The sequence below is a fragment of the Nerophis lumbriciformis genome, linkage group LG32, assembly GCF_033978685.3.
Source record: "Nerophis lumbriciformis linkage group LG32, RoL_Nlum_v2.1, whole genome shotgun sequence".
Taxonomy (NCBI): Eukaryota; Metazoa; Chordata; class Actinopteri; order Syngnathiformes; family Syngnathidae; genus Nerophis; species Nerophis lumbriciformis.
This window is the reverse complement of record NC_084579.2, coordinates 2,876,658-2,892,378: the sequence shown is the minus strand read 5'-3', so window position 1 is coordinate 2,892,378 and position 15,721 is coordinate 2,876,658. Positions and strand designations below refer to the sequence as shown.

Sequence of the window (15,721 nt, the reverse complement as noted above, 5' to 3'; positions counted from 1 at the left end):
AACATTATTGTCTTTGAGGTCCCAAATGTGTTTGCTGAGTTCTGTGGTATTCCGCAGGTTTTGGTTCCTGAAAGAAGCCTTGTGATTGTTCCATCTGGTTTTGAACTCACATATGTGTCGGATGTGTTAATGTCCTTGCGTGTTACCTTAGATTGGTAGACAACTGATGTTTGTAAGCACCCCCCGTTGAGAGGGCAATCAGGTTTCTTTCGACAGTTGCAGCCTTTGTTGGTTTTGGGGTCGCTCTGTCCGGGGGCCGACGGCTCATTTGCAATTGTTTTGTTGTGGTTTGAGATGATTTGTCGTATATTGTTCATGCAGCTGTAGCTCAATTTAATGTTGTTCTTGTTGAATACTTTTCTTAGGGTGTTGTCTTTGGGAAAGTGTTTGTCAATCAGATTGAGGAATTTGTGTCCAATGTTCGTTGAGACGTTTTTGCTGTATGGGGGGTTGTACCAGATGATGTCGTTTCGTTTTCTGTTCTTTTTTGGCTGGTTTCCTGGCGTGGGTTCATAGGTGAGGGTGAAATTGTATCCGCTTTCATCAAGGGCTTTTTGGTACGGGGGGGTTGCTCGGTCAAATTCAGCTTTGCTAGATGACAGCATCGATAGCCTTTTATTGATTCCGGTAGGTATTCTTTTCGTGGTGGTGGGTGGGTGGTTGCTGTCATGGTGCACGTATTGGAGTGTTGTGTTGGGTTTCGTGAATGGTTGGTAGCTGTTATTTCTCAGGTTGAAAGTGACGTCAAGGTAGTTGACGGTTTGCTTGTTGGCTTCAATCGTGATCCGTAGGCCGTTCTCTTTGAAAATTTGGGATATGCGCTTCTTGGTATTCTCGCTGCTCTACTACGGTATCGAGCACTATTTTTTGGATAACCTTATTAAGACATATATATATATATATATATATATATATATATATATATATATATATATATATATATTTTTTTTTTTTTTTTAATTTATTTATATATGTATATATACAGTGGTGGTCAAAAGTGTACATACACTTGTAAAGAACATCCTGTCATGGCTGTCTTCAGTTTCCAATCATTTCTTATGTTTTTGTGATGTAGTGATTGGAGCACATACTTGTTGGTCACAAAAAACATTCATGAAGTTTGCTTCTTTTATGAATTTATTATGGCTCTACTGAAAATGTGAGGGTCAAAAGTATACATACAGCAATGTTAATATTTGCTTACATGTCCCTTGGCAAGTTTACCTGCAATAAGGCGCTTTTGGTAGCCATCCACAAGCTTCTGCTTGACCACTTGACCACTAAATTGCTGCAGTTCAGCTTAAATGTGTTGCTTTTCTGACATGGACTTGTTTCTTCAGCATTGTCCACACCTTTAAGTCAGCACTTTGGGAAGGCCATTCTAAAACCTTCATTCTAGCCTGATATAGCCATTCCTTTACCACTTTTGAGGTGTGTTTGGGGGTCATTGTCCTGTTGGAACACCCAACTGCGCCCAAGACCCAACCTCCGGGTGTGATGATTTTAGCTTGTCCTGAACAATTTGGAGCTAATCCTCCTTTTTCATTGTCCCATTTAAAGCAGCAGTTCCATTGGCAGCAAAACAGGCACAGAGCATAATACTACCACCACCATGCTTGACGGTAGGGATGGTGTTCCTGGGATTAAAGGCCTCACCTTTTCTCCTCCAAACATATTGCTGGGTATTGTGGCCAAACAGCTCCATTTTTGTTTCATCTGACCACAGAAGTTCAAACCCCGGCCGAGTCATACCACAGACTATAAAAATGGGAGCCGTTACCTCCCTGCTTGGCACTCAGCATCAAAGGTTGGAATTGGGGGTTAAATCACCAAAAATGATTCCCGGGCGCAGCCACCGCTGCTGCTCACTGCTCCCCTCACCTCCCAGGGGGTGATCAAGGGTGATGGGTCAAATGCAGAGAATAATTTCGCCACACTTAGTGTGTGTGTGACAATCATTGCTACTTTAACTTTCCTCCAGGAGGTCTTATCTTTGTCAATGTAATGTCAGATGAAACAAACATTTTAAATATATATATATATATATATTAGAGATGCGCGGATAGGCAATTATTTCATCCGCAACCGCATCAGAAAGTCGTCAACCATCCGCCATCCACCCGATGTAACATTTGATCAGAACCGCACCCGCCCGTTGTTATATATCTAATATAGACGATGCAAGGCATTAGTGAGGTTATAAAGCTTTTGCCTGTTAAAGAAAGGAGACTGATCCAATGCAGCATAGACATTCGCGTGCCACGCTGTCCCGACCCAGACGCACACCAGTGCGCAATCATATGGGAGCCGCGCTGAGCGCACCTCCAAGCGCATCTCGCTGCCGGCGACGGCCGGGTATGTGCCCGACGCTCCAGCGCCATCCATTTTCAGGGCTAGTTGATTCGGCAGGTGGGTTGTTACACACTCCTTAGCGGGTTCCAACTTCCATGGCCACCGTCCTGCTGTCTATATCAACCAGGGTGAGCCCCACCCCTTTCTTGAGCGCACTGCGCGCGGAGTGACCCCTGTTACGCGCCCCCGGCAACAGGGGTGGCGGGCAGGTAAGCTGCGCGGGCGGAGCGCGCGGAGTGACCCCTGTTACGAGCCCCCGGCCACGGGGGTGGCGGGCAGGTAAGCTTCTTACCTGCTGCGCGTGACGCCGGCCGCGGCGAAGGCGGACGAGGCGGGGTGTCGGTGCGGTGGGCGCGGTGGTGACCCTGGACGTGCGTCGGGCCCTTCTCGTGGATCGCCTCAGCTACGGCTCCCGGTGGGGCCCTCTCGGGGGAAGGGGCCTCGGTCCCGGACCCCGGCGAGGCGTCCCTTCTCCGCTCCGTAAAAGTGTCCATCTCTTTTTTTTTTTTTCTTCTGTTGTGGCATATGCTGCAGGTGCCTGCTCGTTTTTCGTATGTGGGTAACAACATTTAACTATGTATATATATTTACCAATTGGTTTAACTGCCACCCGCCTGAATCTATTTAAAATCTTTTTTTTTTTTTTTTCAACCGCCCGACCCGACCCGACCCGCGGATAAAATCTAATTTTTTTTAATTTCATCCGCCCGATCCGCGGATAATCCGCGGACTCCACGGTTGTGCCCGCAAACCGCGCATCTCTAATATATATATATGCATATATGTGTGTGTGTGTGTGTGTGTGTGTGTGTGTGTGTGTGTGTGTGTGTCTGTTTAGACACTCATGGTCTAAACAGACACACCCCCTCACCAAGTGTGTGTGATGTATGGTCTGATGAAGACCTGCAGAACTTGTGGAATTTTCCTAAAATAAGTTTGGAGCAAACAGGCGACGACGAGGCGCCTTCACAGCATGCTGGAATGCATAAACACTGCGGACCAGTGTGTGTACACACACACACACACACACACACACACACACACACACACACACACACACACACACACACACACACACACACACACACACACACACACACACACACACACACACACACACACACACACACACATTGCTGCCCTACATTCATTCAGACCCTCCATCCCCTAAACAAATGACTTGTCAGCATCCAAACGGCAGACTGGTTGTGACGTCACAAGCACGCAGGTAAACATTCCACCACGTGACTGTGATGGAACGTGAGTGAGTGTACTCACGTTCAGGACTCACTTTATGGCAAATTAATTTTCTTTTCATATTTAGAAATTACTTTTAAGAACTAACAACAAATAAACCAGATCGGGGTTATTTGAATTTTATTTTGAAATACAAAAACAGTAATGGAAAACAAACAATTTTTTTTCGTGTGAAAGATTATTAACTAGAAATAATCAACGGTTAGATTTGTATTTCATATAATGAAATCAAGCAATCAGCAGCAATGAAAAAAAATGACCAAAAACAGAAAACTTTTTTTATAATCCGACACGAAACCGGAAGTAATTTACAAAACAAACAGTGGACTGACCTGTAGGAAAAAAAACCGTAATGTAGTGTTTTCTTCAAAATGGTGTAACCTATTTTTATGGGCTTTCCTCTTGGTGATGTTAAATTCCTGTTATGCGCTGTCATACAGTGTATGCCTTGAGCTCTTATTTTGAAGGCAATAAGAGCGGAAGTGAGGTCACGTTGTTGGAGTGGAGCGAAGGTTTTGAAAAGAAGGTAAATAAAGGGTCCTCGTGTAAACTGGAGATTCCGTGTTTATTATTTTGTAGTTTCATACCGTATAGGCGACATATATAAACACTCGGTTACAATGGTCAATATGTTTTTATAAATACACGCACTATAATATTCGTCAACAAGAAACAGATTGCGGTCTGGTTTTTAAATTGGCACTTCCGCTTCCGGTGTCGGAATAGGAAAAAAAAAACCTGTTTTTTTTCCTTTTCTGCGGACTTGAATTATTTTTGTTATGAAATATCACAAGAACATGAAACCGTTTTTTTAGATGTACTTTTTGCTCTTTGACACCGAAAGAGAACAACGCTTTATTTGCATTTCAAAATAAAAGTCAGATAAAACAATCGGGTCTAAAAAAACAAACAAAAAAAAAACGAAAATATCAGTGAACAAAACTGTTGGATTGAAAATAAAACTGGAACAGAAACAAAGATGACATATTTTGGAACGACGATAGAAGTACAGTACACTTAAAAATGGTCAATGTGTTTTAATAAATACACGCACTATAATATTCGACAATAAGAAACAGATCGCGGTCTCTGTTTTTAAATTGGCACTTCCGGTTCCGGTGTCGGAATATGAAAAAAAAAAAGATCTGTTTTTATTCCTTTTCTGCGGACTTGAATGATTTTTGTTATGAAACATCACAAGAACATGAAACCGTTTTTTAGATGTACTTTTTGCTCTTTGACGCCGAAAGAGAAGAACGATTTATTTGCATTTCAAAATAAAAGTCAGATAAAACAATCGGGTCTAAAAAAAACAAAAAAAAACCCCGAAAATATCAGTGAACCAAACTGTTGGATTGAAAATAAAACTGGAACAGAAACAAAGATGACATATTTTGGAACGATGATAGAAGTACAGTACACTTAAAAATGGTCAATGTGTTTTAATAAATACACGCACTATAATATTCGACAATAAGAAACAGATCGCGGTCTGGTTTTTAAATTGGCACTTCCGGTTCCGGTGTCGGAATAGGATTAAAAAAAAGATCTGTTTTTATTCCTTTTCTGCCGACTTGAATGATTTTTGTTATGAAACATCACAAGAGCATGAAACCGTTTTTTTAGATGTACTTTTTTTTGCTCTTTGACACCGAAAGAGAAGAACGCTTTATTTGCATTTCAAAATAAAAGTCAGATAAAACAATCGGGTCTAAAAAAAACGAAAATATCAGTGAACAAAACTGTTGGATTGAAAATAAAACTGGAACAGAAACAAAAATGACATATTTTGGAACGATGATAGAAATACAGTACACTTAAAAATGGTCAATGTGTTTTAATAAATACACGCACTATAATATTCGTCAACAAGAAACAGATCGTGGTCTGGTTTTTAAAGTGGCACTTCCGCTTCCGGTGTCGGAATAGGGAAAAAAAAAAGGATCTGTTTTTATTCCTTTTCTGCGGACTTGAATGATTTTTGTTATGAAATATCACAAGAACATGAAACCGTTTTTAGATGTACTTTTTTTCTCTTTGACACCGAAAGAGAAGAACGATTTATTTGCATTTCAAAATAAAAGTCAGATAAAACAATCGGGTCTAAAAAACAAAACAAAAAAAAACGAAAATATCAGTGAACAAAACTGTTGGATTGAAAATAAAACTGGAACAGAAACACAGATGACATATTTTGGAACGATGATAGAAGTACAGTACACTTAAAAATGGTCAATGTGTTTTAATAAATACACGCAGCATACAGCACTATAATATTCGTCAATAAGAAACAGATCGCGGTCTGGTTTTTAAATTGGCACTTCCGGTTCCGGTGTTGGAATAGGAAAAAAAAAAAGATCTGTTTTTATTCCTTTTCTGCGGACTTGAATGATTTTTGTTATGAAATATCACAAGAACATGAAACCGTTTTTTTTAGATGTACTTTTTTTTGCTCTTTGACACCGAAAGAGAAGAACGATTTATTTGCATTTCAAAATAAAAGTCAGATATAAAACAATCGGGTCTAAAAAAAACAACAACAAAAACATTCATGAAACGAAAATATCAGTGAACAAAACTGTTGGATTGAAAATAAAACTGGAACAGAAACAAAGATGACATATTTTGGAACGATGATAGAAGTACAGTACACTTAAAAATAGTCAATGTGTTTTAATAAATACACGCACTATAATATTCGACAATAAGAAACAGATCGCGGTCTGGTTTTTAAATTGGCACTTCCGGTTCCGGTGTCGGAATAGGAAAAAAAAAAAGATCTGTTTTTATTCCTTTTCTGCGGACTTGAATGATTTTTGTTATGAAACATCACAAGAACATGAAACCGTTTTTTTTAGATGTACTTTTTGCTCTTTGACACTGAAAGAGAAGAACGATTTATTTGCATTTCAAAATAAAAGTCAGATAAAACAATCGTGGTCTAAAAAAAAAACAAAAAAACGAAAATATCAGTGAACAAAACTGTTGGATTGAAAATAAAACTGGAACAGAAACAAAGATGACATATTTTGGAACGATGATAGAAGTACAGTACACACTGACGCATGCGCATAAAACACACACAGCAGATTGATGAGTCTTCTTGTCATGCTGCCCCCTGGTGGTCAAATGCATTACACCTTAAATTAATATTATTTATGTATAAAATATATGTTATTAATATTCCAAAAATAACCTGATGGCGCCAGTTGTTGTCTTTGGACGTCATCACGTGATCTTGGCGGCAGTCAGGCTGACCAGTGGGCGTCTTGTCTCCTCACACGCAGGTGACAAACCTCCAGTGTGTGTGTGTGTGTGTGTGTGTGTGTGCTTGTTGTCACATGACCTCACTATGACGACATCACGTTCGTGTGTAAATGGTAAACACACACACACACACACACACACACACACACACACACACACACACACACACACACACACACTCACACACACACACACACACACACACACACACACACACACACACACACACACACACACACACACACACACACACTGATGGCGGGAGCTGCCATGCAAGGCACTAACCAGCAGCCATCAGGAGCAAGGGTGAAGTGTCTTGCTCAAGGACACAACGGACGTGACTAGAATGGTAGAAGGTGGGGATTGAACCAGGAACCCTCAGATTGCTGGCACGGCCACTCTCCCAACTTGTAGAAACTCTTTTGTTTACATGACGTCACTCGACCAATCGGAGGAGCTTTAACTTTTCACTATTTGAGTATGTACTAGTCACCACCAGAGGGCGCCACTCCCTTTCACACGGAAAAGTGTTGGCTGCCGGTCTGCTCTTGTCTGTCCAGCAGGGGGCGACACTTAAAAGTGTTCAAAAAGACAAGAAACACGACCTCAAAAGGGACAAGCGGTAGGAAATGGATGGATGTTTTTCAACCTCCAATTAAAGACCGAAAAGGCCAATAATAAGTCAATATTTTAATCGAGCTAATTAAGTCTTTTGACCCCCGACCTCCACAGACACGTGACGACAGTCAGGCACAATGTCAACAAATGATTGACAGCGGAACATTCCACTATCGGCATACTTGCCAACCTTGAGACCTCCGATTTCGGGAGGTGGAGGGTGGGGGGTAGGGGATGGGGGCGTGGTCGGGGGTGGGGCGGGGGCGTGGTTAAGATATATATATATATATATATATATAAGAAATACTTGACTTTCAGTGAATTCTAGCTATATATATATATATATATATATATATATATATATATATATATATATATATATATATATATATATATATATATATATATATATAAAAATAAAATAAATACTTGAATTTCAGTGTTCATTTACAAACTACAACTCACAAACACTTTAGAGTTAGGCTCCACCATCAGAATGTGTACTTAAACTTATAAAGATCACATGGATATTATTCAGTGAGTTGATTCACCAAAACTAACCTGTTATACAGGAGGAAAAAAGCACACAGGACGTTTCAATTGTTCACAGACTGGTCGCGCTCATCAGAATGACAAGACACTTCCGGTCTGCAGGCGATAGCATTCAATCGGGAAGAAACGCCCTACTGTGCCCCCTACTGACCAATGTGAATACTGATAAATGTGTAATGACAGCTCCCAAAACGAATTCAAACCACAAAATAAACTAAATAAATCAACACAAAAATGTGACACATTATGGGTGGGTCACATATGCATGTACAGTAGATGGCAGTATTGTCCTGTTTAAAAGTGTCACAACATTGCTGTTTACGGCAGACGAACTGCTTTACGGTAGACACTGTTGTTGTGTGTTGTCAACACGTCACTCAGGTCCGCCTGAATTTCGGGAGTTTTTCGGGAGAAAATTTGTCCCGGGAGGTTTTCGGGAGAGGCGCTGAATTTCGGGAGTCTCCCGGAAAATCTGGGAGGGTTGGCAAGTATGACTATCGGTCAGTTTTTACACTGAAAGGCTGCGCTTTTATTTTGGCAAACTCTGTCCGGAAGTGCCTCATCGAAAAGACTTTTGTGTCACTTTGACGAAAGTCTCGAGCCGTCCCCGCGAGCGCGCGTTTTCAGTTGGCGCATGCGCACTTGCACTCGGAGACGACGGGGTATCGGACCGGGATCCACGCGCACCTGAGCACCGCCTTCCGGTGCAGGCAGCGCCACCTGAGCAGGGTGAGGTGCGAGGAGCGCGCCGGCCTGCAGTGCATGCCCTCCGGCATCGAACAGGAGCGCTCTCTGGAGCAGCCGCCCGCCTTGACGTAGCGCGGCCAGAAGCGGCCGCCCAGGTCGCTCCAGGCGCGCGTCACCGGGCAGCGGGCGAGCGTCCACAGCCACACCTGCAGCCGCCGCCGCAGCTTCTTGCTCGGCTTCCGCCTCTTGCCGCGCGGCGCCTCGAACTCCATGGCCCGGATCTCCTCGGGCATGATGCGCGCGTCCGCCTCCGCGTCCGCGTCCGCGTCGTCGTCGTCGCCGCCCGGCTCGTGCACGGACATGACGCGCGCGTCAAAGTGGGCGCCCAGCGCGCCCCGCAGCGCCGTCTCGTTCAGGTCTTTCTCCGTGGGGTCCAGCAGCGGGTCCGGGTCCTCCTGGAGCTCCACGACCGGGAGACTGTCACCGGGCACCGGGCGCAGCAGCAGGAAGTGCTGGCACGTGCAGCCCGTGGACAGCACGAGCGTCAGGAGCAGCCACGCGAGCTCCGCCATGTCCCTTTTTGACTTTGGTCCTCCCGGCTCACGTCACGGGACTCAGTCCGCGTCCGTGGACGTCCTCGGCTGCTGGAGCGCGCCTGTCGCGCCTCATCTTCTTCTTCTTCTCCGCCGCACACCCAAATAGGACTGACTGGGCGGTGACGTCACGTGGGTGGACCAGCCTCCACGCGTCATAGTATTGATGTGCGTGCGTTTAGGTATTTTTTTATGGAACCAATCCAAAAATGACATCCATTTTCTACCGCTTGTCCCTTTCGGGGTTGCGGGGGGGTGAAGTGAAGTGAATTATATTTATATAGCGCTTTTCTCTACTCAGTACTCAGGTGTAATACACTTTCCCACCACTTGTGGCAGTGATGACAACATCAAACAAACAGAAGAAGACTGGCGCTAAAGTCAGAGAGAACTTTCTGAAGCGCCAAAATTATGACCAAAGTGGTGAATTTTTTAATTTTATTTTTTAATTTACATTTTAATTTCATAGATTAAAAAAACAAAAAAAAAAACATTCTTTTTTAATTACAATGTTACTAATAATAATATAATTGTTTTATTTGTACAATATTCAAGGGGCAAATTAAAAAAAGAAGCGTCAGGTCAAAGTGATAAAGTGTGGCGCTAATATAGTGCTTTAAAGCATACTACGTACAGTATGTGCCTACATTCCATAGAACATACTACGTACAGTACGTACAGTATGTGCATAGAACAGGGGTGTGCAAAGTGCAGCCCAGGGGCCGTTTGTGCCCCACAGCTCAAATCCTGCTAAACAAGATCAAAAAAGTGGATTTAGAGAGCAAACATGAAATGTAAGAAGAAAAAGTTGTAATCTTGACTCTAACACAAATGTTTTTGTCCTTAAAACTGTCATTACTCAAAAAATAATAATGAATCAAAATCAATATTGTTATGAATTATTGACATATTTAAGGCTACAATTACTTCACATCAAATATTACACTTTAAAAAATATTTTTGGGGAAAATATTGCATATTTGGTGTTTTTTGCCATAAATTTTTTTTTTTCTTTGACAAAAAGGGCATAAAAAGAACAAAGAAAAGAAACCATAAAATAAATAAATCAAGAGATAAATCTGAAGTTGATTTGGAGATATAAGCGTTAAAAGTGGGAAAAAAATGAAAAAATGTATGATTTTTTTTTTATAGCACTTTTGAGTTTGGCCCTTTTGGATACCACAACATTTTCGAAAATTTTAATTTTTTAAATAAAATAAACACATTTGATGTGAAGTAATTGGTCAATAATTCATAAAAAACATTGATTATTATTATTTTTCTAAAATGACATTAAAAAAAAGAAAAGATAAAATGATCCAAAAGTGTCCCACTCATAAAAGTGTCAAATATTATTAATACGTATGAAATATTAATAAAGGATGTCGTCATGGCTTGTGCAGCCCTTTGAGACATTTGTGATTAAGGGCTATATAAATAAACGTTGATTGATTGATTGATAATATTGTTTTTAATTTCAACAATTAAATCTGTAAATCAACTTCAGATCTAAACGTCGATTACATTTTCATTATTTTTGATGCTTTTTTTTGGGTTTGATTTATGCACTTTTTGTCAAAAAAAAAAAACAACCTTAGTTTTTCATACGACAAAAAACAACAAAACATGCAATGTTTTACTCCAAAAATATTTCTTAGAGTGATATTTGAATATTTCAATAAATCATAACAACATTGATTTTGATTCATTATTATATTTGGAGCCATGACAGTTGGCAACTTTGTGTTACTATTCTCCTATTTCACCTCTTTGCTCTTTTACTACATTTTATGTACAAGTATCGTACATATCGAATACTTTATGTACAAGTATCGTTCATATCTAATACTTTATGTACAAGTATCTTTCAAATCTAATACTTTATGTACAAGTATCGTTCAAATCTAATACTTTATGTACAAGTATCGTTCAAATCTAATACTTTATGTACAAGTATCGTTCAAATCTAATACTTTATGTACAAGTATCTTTCAAATCTAATACTTTATGTACAAGTATCTTTCAAATCTAATACTTTCCGACATGACGTCACTAAGTTTCCACGGCGACAACATCCAAAGGAATCACGCGGCGATTATTTAGGAGAAAAGAAGTCTGTGAGAGCATCTTGATCCACTTCCTGTGATCACATCTTCACTTTTATTCCACAGTGCAAACATGAGGAGGACAACACGCCTTCCACACTTAAATAAGACCAGCTGAGGAGCAGGCCTGACAGGAGGGAGGAGGAGAAGGAGGAGGAGGAGGAGGAGGCCTGACAGGAGGGAGAAGGAGAAGGAGAAGGAGGAGGAGGAAGAGGAGGAGAGCAGGCCTGAGAAGAATACCACAGAAGAAGAAGATCCTGAGCACACATGCCACTTAAAGACACACTGCACAGCACACCATGCCCTACATTATATAGTACATCATCATCATACTATCATAGTGCATCATACTATCATAGTGCATCATACTATTCATCATAGTACATCATCATCATACTATCATAGTACATCATACTATCATAGTACATCATACTATCATAGTGCATCATACTATTCATCATAGTACATCATCATCATACTTTCATAGTACATCATACTATTCATCATAGTACATCATCATCATACTATCATAGTACATCATACTATCATAGTGCATCATACTATCATAGTACATCATACTATCATAGTGCATCATACTATCATAGTGAATCATACTATTCATCATAGTACATCATCATACTATCATAGTGCATCATACTATCATAGTACATCATACTCATCATAGTACATCATACTATCATAGTGCATCATACTATTCATCATAGTACATCATCATCATACTATCATAGTACATCATCATACTATCATAGTACATCATACTATTCATCATAGTACATCATCATCATACTATCATAGTACATCATACTATCATAGTGCATCATACTATCATAGTACATCATACTCATCATAGTACATCATACTTATCATAGTACATCATACTTATCATAGTACTTCATACTATCATAGTACATCATACTATCATAGTGCATCATACTATCATAGTACATCATACTCATCATAGTACATCATACTATCATAGTGCATCATACTATCATAGTACATCATACTATCATAGTACATCATGCTATCATAGTACATCATACTCATCATAGTACATCATACTATCATAGTGCATCATACTATCATAGTACATCATACTATCATAGTGCATCATACTATCATAGTACATCATACTATCATAGTGCATCATACTATCATAGTACATCATGCTATCATAGTGCATCATACTATCATAGTACATCATACTCATCATAGTACATCATACTATCATAGTGCATCATGCTATCATAGTACATCATACTATCATAGTACATCATACTATCATAGTGCATCATACTATCATAGTACATCATACTATCATAGTACATCATACTATCATAGTACATCATAGTGCATCATACTATCATAGTGCATCATACTATCATAGTACATCATACTCATCATAGTACATCATACTATCACTGTAAATAGTACTGATGTGAGCGAGTACAAATATACTTGCATGCTTTGATGGGAGGAGTCATGTGACCGTACATTGACTTCAAGTAGAGGAGAAGCAGATCATCATAACTTTACTAAGAGTCGACATCAAACACCTGTACTTTTTTGTTTTTGGTGGTCAATGTGCAAAGATTGTGTTCCTGTTGCATTGACCATCATGTGTAACAGGTGATACATGTGTAACATCATGTGTAACAGGTGATACATGTGTAACATCATGTGTAACAGGTGATACATGTGTAACATCATGTGTAACACCATGTGTAACATTATGTGTAACATCATGTGTAACATCATGTGTAACACCATGTGTAACATTATGTGTAACATCATGTGTAACATCATGTGTAACACCATGTGTAACATTATGTGTAACATCATGTGTAACATGTGTAACATCATGTGTGACATCATGTGTAACATGTGTAACATTATGTGTAACATCATGTGTAACATCATGTGTAACATGTGTAACATCATGTGTAACATCATGTGTAACATGTGTAACATGTGTAACATCATGTGTAACATCATTTGTAACATGTGTAACATCATGTGTAACATCATGTGTAACATTATGTGTAACATGTGTAACATCATGTGTAACATGTGTAACATTATGTGTAACATCATGTGTAACATCATGTGTAACATCATGTGTAACATGTGTAACATCATGTGTAACATCATGTGTAACATCATGTGTAACATGTGTAACATCATGTGTAGCATCACATGTAACATCACGTGTAACAATATGTGTAACATCATGTGTAACATCACATGTAACATCATTTGTAACATCACGTGTAACATCATGTGTAACATCACGTGTAACATCATGTGTAACATCATGTGTAACATCACGTGTAACATTATGTGTAACATGTGTAAAATCATGTGTAACATCATGTGTAACATCATGTGTAACATCACGTGTAACATTATGTGTAACATGTGTAACATCATGTGTAACATGTGTAACATCATGTGTAACATCATGTGTAACATCATGTGTAACATCATGTGTAACATCATGTGTAACATCACGTGTAACATGTGTAACATCATGTGTAACATCACATGTAACATGTGTAACATCATGTATAACATCACATGTAACATTATGTGTAACATGTGTAACATCATGTGTAACATGTGTAACATCATGTGTAACATCATGTGTAACATGTGTAACATCATGTGTAACATCATGTGTAACATCATGTGTAACATTATGTGTAACATCATGTGTAACATTATGTGTAACAGTCCACGCCAGGAAGTCTGAGGCTTGGCAAAGTTGAACCAGCAACTTTATTCTACAATCTACAAAGTCCTGACAGCCGCCATGGCTCACTTTGGACCACCATGGCCCACTTTGGACCACCATGGCCCACTTTGGACCACCATGGCTCACTTTGGACCACCATGGCCCACTTTGGACCACCATGGCTCACTTTGGACCACCATGGCCCACTTTGGACCACCATGGCTCACTTTGGACCACCATGGCCCACTTTGGACCACCATGGCTCACTTTGGACAACCATGGCTCACAATGGCATACTAAGGGCCCCGATGGCTCACTCGGGGCCATACTAAGGGCCACTCAGTCGGGGCCAAAGTGACCTTCTCATAACGATGAAACTTGTGATTGCTCAGCAGCTTTTGGCCGTGCTTCCCAAAAGAAGAGAAACTGGAAAATGTTTACCTCAAAGTCACATGGTCCGGCTGGGGGCGGGGCCTAAAAAGGAAGTCCTGCCGAGTGCAATGTCAAATATTAAAAGGGGCGGGGCCTATAACGTGCTGCTGAGTATCTCGCACACTTGGGCGTTGGTTTGGTCGTCCGAGTCTACGTCCTGACCGGCCGCTCCTACTGGCTCCTCCCCTCCAGGCTCCGCCCCCACCACCTGCGCATCCTCGCAGGGCTCCACAAAGATCCTGCGGACGTGGGGCCTTTGGTCACGGAGGCGGGCCTTACGGCTCTCCAGCACGCAGGTGGTGCGGCTCACATAGTTTACGCCCTGCGTGGGGGGCGGGTCCTCAGGCAGGGGCAGGTCGGGGTCCCGCTGCTTGGTGTAGACGCCCTCGGACAAGGACCCCGTGTGACACTCGGCGCTCTGGCCCCTGAGCCAGCGCTGCGGCCCGCTGAAATACTGGCCCCGGTGGCTCCTGGAGAGCAGCTTGCGCTTGGACGGAGGGTTGGAGAGGGCCCTCGGGGGCGGGGCGCTCTCATGGTGGTCCTTAGAGAGAGAGAGGCCCTGCAGAGTCCGGGCGGTGTCGCATAAGGCCGGGGACAGTGGGAGGTCACCGGGGAACCTGGGGGACAGGGGGGTGGAGGGTGAGGTGGGCAGCGCTCTGGGCAGGGAGGGGGAGCGAGGCAGACCGGAAGCAAAAGAAGAGTCTTTGGTCTGAGATGGGGAGTGGGCCAGGAGCGGGGCCTCCTTCATTGCCGGGGTAAAGGGGAGGTCCTTCGGCGGGGGGGTGCTGTACCTGGAGAGATTCATCTGTTAGCAGCAAAGCAACCTAGAGTGGTCTGGACTACCATATTTTATGGACTAAAGAGCGCACCGGCATATAAGCCACACCCACTACATTCCCCCGCCATATATTAGTCGCACCGGACTATAAGTCGCATATATATACGTTGTGAAATTTAAACATTGAAAATAAGCAAATTAAAGGGGAACATTATCACCAGACCTATGTAAGCGTCAATATATACCTTGATGTTGCAGAAAAAAGACCATATATTTATTTAACCGATTTACGAACTCTAAATGGGTGAATTTTGGCGAATTAAAC

The 15,721-nt window shown here is 41.4% G+C and overlaps 1 protein-coding gene across 1 annotated transcript; it reads right to left on the bottom strand.

Annotated features, from left to right (window-relative positions):
- Window positions 1-7,985: 7,985 nt before the first annotated feature.
- nog3 (noggin 3) lies at window positions 7,986-9,305 on the bottom strand. The gene has a single exon (XM_061926680.2). The coding sequence runs from the start codon at window positions 9,303-9,305 to the stop codon at window positions 8,670-8,672; it is 636 nt and encodes a 211-aa protein (XP_061782664.1). The 3' UTR covers window positions 7,986-8,669.
- Window positions 9,306-15,721: the final 6,416 nt, after the last annotated feature.